This window comes from Trachymyrmex septentrionalis, unplaced genomic scaffold, assembly GCF_001594115.1.
Source record: "Trachymyrmex septentrionalis isolate Tsep2-gDNA-1 unplaced genomic scaffold, Tsep1.0 scaffold33, whole genome shotgun sequence".
NCBI lineage: Eukaryota > Metazoa > Arthropoda > Insecta > Hymenoptera > Formicidae > Trachymyrmex > Trachymyrmex septentrionalis.
Window position 1 is genome coordinate 801,769 of NW_017305494.1, and position 2,763 is coordinate 804,531.

Consider the following 2,763-nt stretch of genomic DNA (forward strand, 5'->3'; position numbering starts at 1 on the left):
ATATCTTGATAGAGTAAAGTTTCAGCTTTAAAAATCTCTTTTTTAAATTATACGATACGACAATTTTTAATGGAGTTATGAGCAATTAAAGTCAAAATAATTCTTTTATTTAATCCGCGATAACTCAGTAATCAAAAGTCGTAGGAATATTTAAAAAAAAAAACGATTTTATAGGGAAAGTATCAAGCTTTCACGATAGGTAATCGAAAATTTTCTCAAATTGGTTTTGGACACGTTACAAATCCACAAAGTGAGAAGAAAATTTTTCGTCTTTTTCAGCTCATAGTTTTTGGTATGTAAGAATTATCAAACTCATATAAACTTAAAAAATGTGATAAGCTTTTAAAAGTATAGATTTCTAGCTTTAAAACCCTTTTTTTAAATTTGAATTTCATTTATTATTGACGAAGATATTGTATATAAAAAGATATTGTATATATAATTTACAACTTTGAGCTAAAAAATACGCGATGACTTTTTACTCAACCTAATATGATATTATATTGTAATTTGTATATCTCGGAACTTTCTCATTTTGGCCGAGAAACACCCCTAACTTAACATCCTTTTTTGACACAGATCGGTCTTTTTAATATTCTTTTTTTTGTCCTCCTTTTTGTCCTTTCTGATTAAGTGACAATAATTAATTGATTTATTTCCAATCGGCGTGGGTGTTTAGGTAATCAGAGTATTGCGAGGCCAGGGGGATCAGTGGGACAGTCGAGCAAGGGCACGTGGCGTTACTGCAAGCTTTTCCTTGAATGGAATTGGTTTAGTATCGGAGGAGACAACAGATTTGTATCAGGAAAATGAAGAACTTAAGGTATTTGTATGTTTGTATCCTTCTTATACATCCATCGTTCTATGCGATGCAAAACGGTATCGGTAACGTAATCAAATTCAATTTTGAAATTTCATTTTTTTATTCCATTTTGACTTCTGCGTATTGATAGGAGGAGATTCAGAAATTAGCCGCACGAATAGAATTCATGAAGATAGTGCACATGGAGATGCATAACCGACACATTAAGCCGAAGTTAGGAGGTTACTTCAGCACACACGGTCATGGTCACGGGCATCCATCTGTCGGGCAGAGTCCCATCGCCAAGAGCTCGACGGCCAGCTTTATTCTCAAAGTATGTACCTAAATCATTTTATTCCCTTTGCTGCTTGAGCAACTCCAGAGCATTTTCACACAGGGAATTTTCTAACTTGACGACACAAATGAAACAAAATTTTAGCGTCCTTCCTGAAAGAAAAATTTATTTTATTGTTCATTACTTAATTTATATTATACAAGTATTTTGAAAATTGCTGAGATATATCTCTATTTTCTATGAAAAGAATTGTGAGAAAAAATTATCAGAAAAAAACAGAAAGCTTTCTCCCGTTTTGTGTTTTAAGTGTTCATAGCAAAAGAAAATAAAAGATTTATTAATTAAAAAGACAAGTAAATTTAGGACAATTAAGAATCGGCGCTGTAATTGGTACGCTTAGATAACTATTGTAACTAGATCTTAGTATCTTGAAATGTATTTTACATTAATGCATGTACAGGGTGCGGCAGAGAAACTTACTTTTTTGAAAAACGCGCCAAACGGCAAGGGGTGAAGGTAGGAAGCTGGGAGGGGGTGCGTCCGAAAGGATGGGTCTTCAATTTTTGTTCCCCCTACAGCCAGTCTCGATCATGCTTTGGACAAGAGAGCATCGCGCGTTTTGGCACGGTAATGGCCGCTCCATTGTCGCCACTCAACGTGCCTTTCGAGCGCGCTTGACTCCATGCGACTTCTTCCTATGGGGTTATTTGAAGTCTATTGTTTACAACGATCGACCAGAGACCCTAACTCACCTGAAGACAAACATTCGGAACGCCATCGCCGAAATACCGGTGGACATGCTTCAGAGAGTGACGCAAAACTTCAGAAATCGACTCAATCAGTGCATAGACAACGGCGGCCGTCATTTGATAGATGTAATTTTCAAAAGTGCATGAAAAAAAATTTGATGAGGTGATCTGTAAGAGGAAAAAAGAATTATACCGATATCTGCAATAGTTTCGTTTTTATTAACCTTTAAAAAAAGTAAGTTTTTCTGCCGCACCCTATATGTACATTTCAAGACACTAAGGTTTATTAGTTATTTAAGCGCACTAATTATAACGCCGATTCCTAATTGCCCTAATTTATCTGTCTTTTTAATTAATTTTAATACAAGGAATCTTACTTCGATTTATATAAAGGATTTATTAATTATCAAGATAATTTCCTTGCAGAAAAATAATCTTCTGTCAACACTACCCAATAAACGAGAATCGATTAAAATAAATTTAGTTCTTTAGAAAAACACATTTGTGTGCGTTAAAGTGAATTTTCAATCCGAAAATGTATTTCTAATTATTTATACAATTATATAATACAATTATCAGGCAGTAAAAAGTCTAAAATGCGTTATCGTAAATTAAAAAATATAATTACAATTATTTAATATACAATAAGCAGGGACCCGGACCGAAAGGTTTTTTCGGTTCGGTTCTGCGATTCCAGTTTAATAAAATATCAAATAAATGTTCCGATTTCAGTTTCGATTTTTTTTACCAGTAAAAAAACTAAAATCGTAAAAATTATGGTTTTTTAACGGTTTTTATCGATTCTACTTACTTGCTTTCTTCTATTTATTTTTTAAATTTATTTTATTATATTAAAAAGAGAAAGAGAAAGGGAGAGGAGAGAGAGAGAGAGAGAAGGGGGAGGAAGGGCGAGAGAA

General features: G+C 33.6%; 1 protein-coding gene across 4 annotated transcripts in view; it reads left to right on the forward strand.

Moving 5' to 3' along the window:
• LOC108750153 (probable G-protein coupled receptor CG31760) overlaps window positions 1–2,763 on the forward strand; it is a 240,262-nt gene that overhangs the window by 162,380 nt on the left and 75,119 nt on the right. For all 4 annotated transcript variants that reach the window (XM_018489417.1, XM_018489418.1, XM_018489420.1 and 1 more), the window contains 2 exons: window positions 680–823; window positions 954–1,136. In XM_018489417.1, the coding sequence (XP_018344919.1) occupies window positions 680–823; window positions 954–1,136 (327 nt within the window). The remainder of the gene's footprint in view (window positions 1–679; window positions 824–953; window positions 1,137–2,763) is intronic.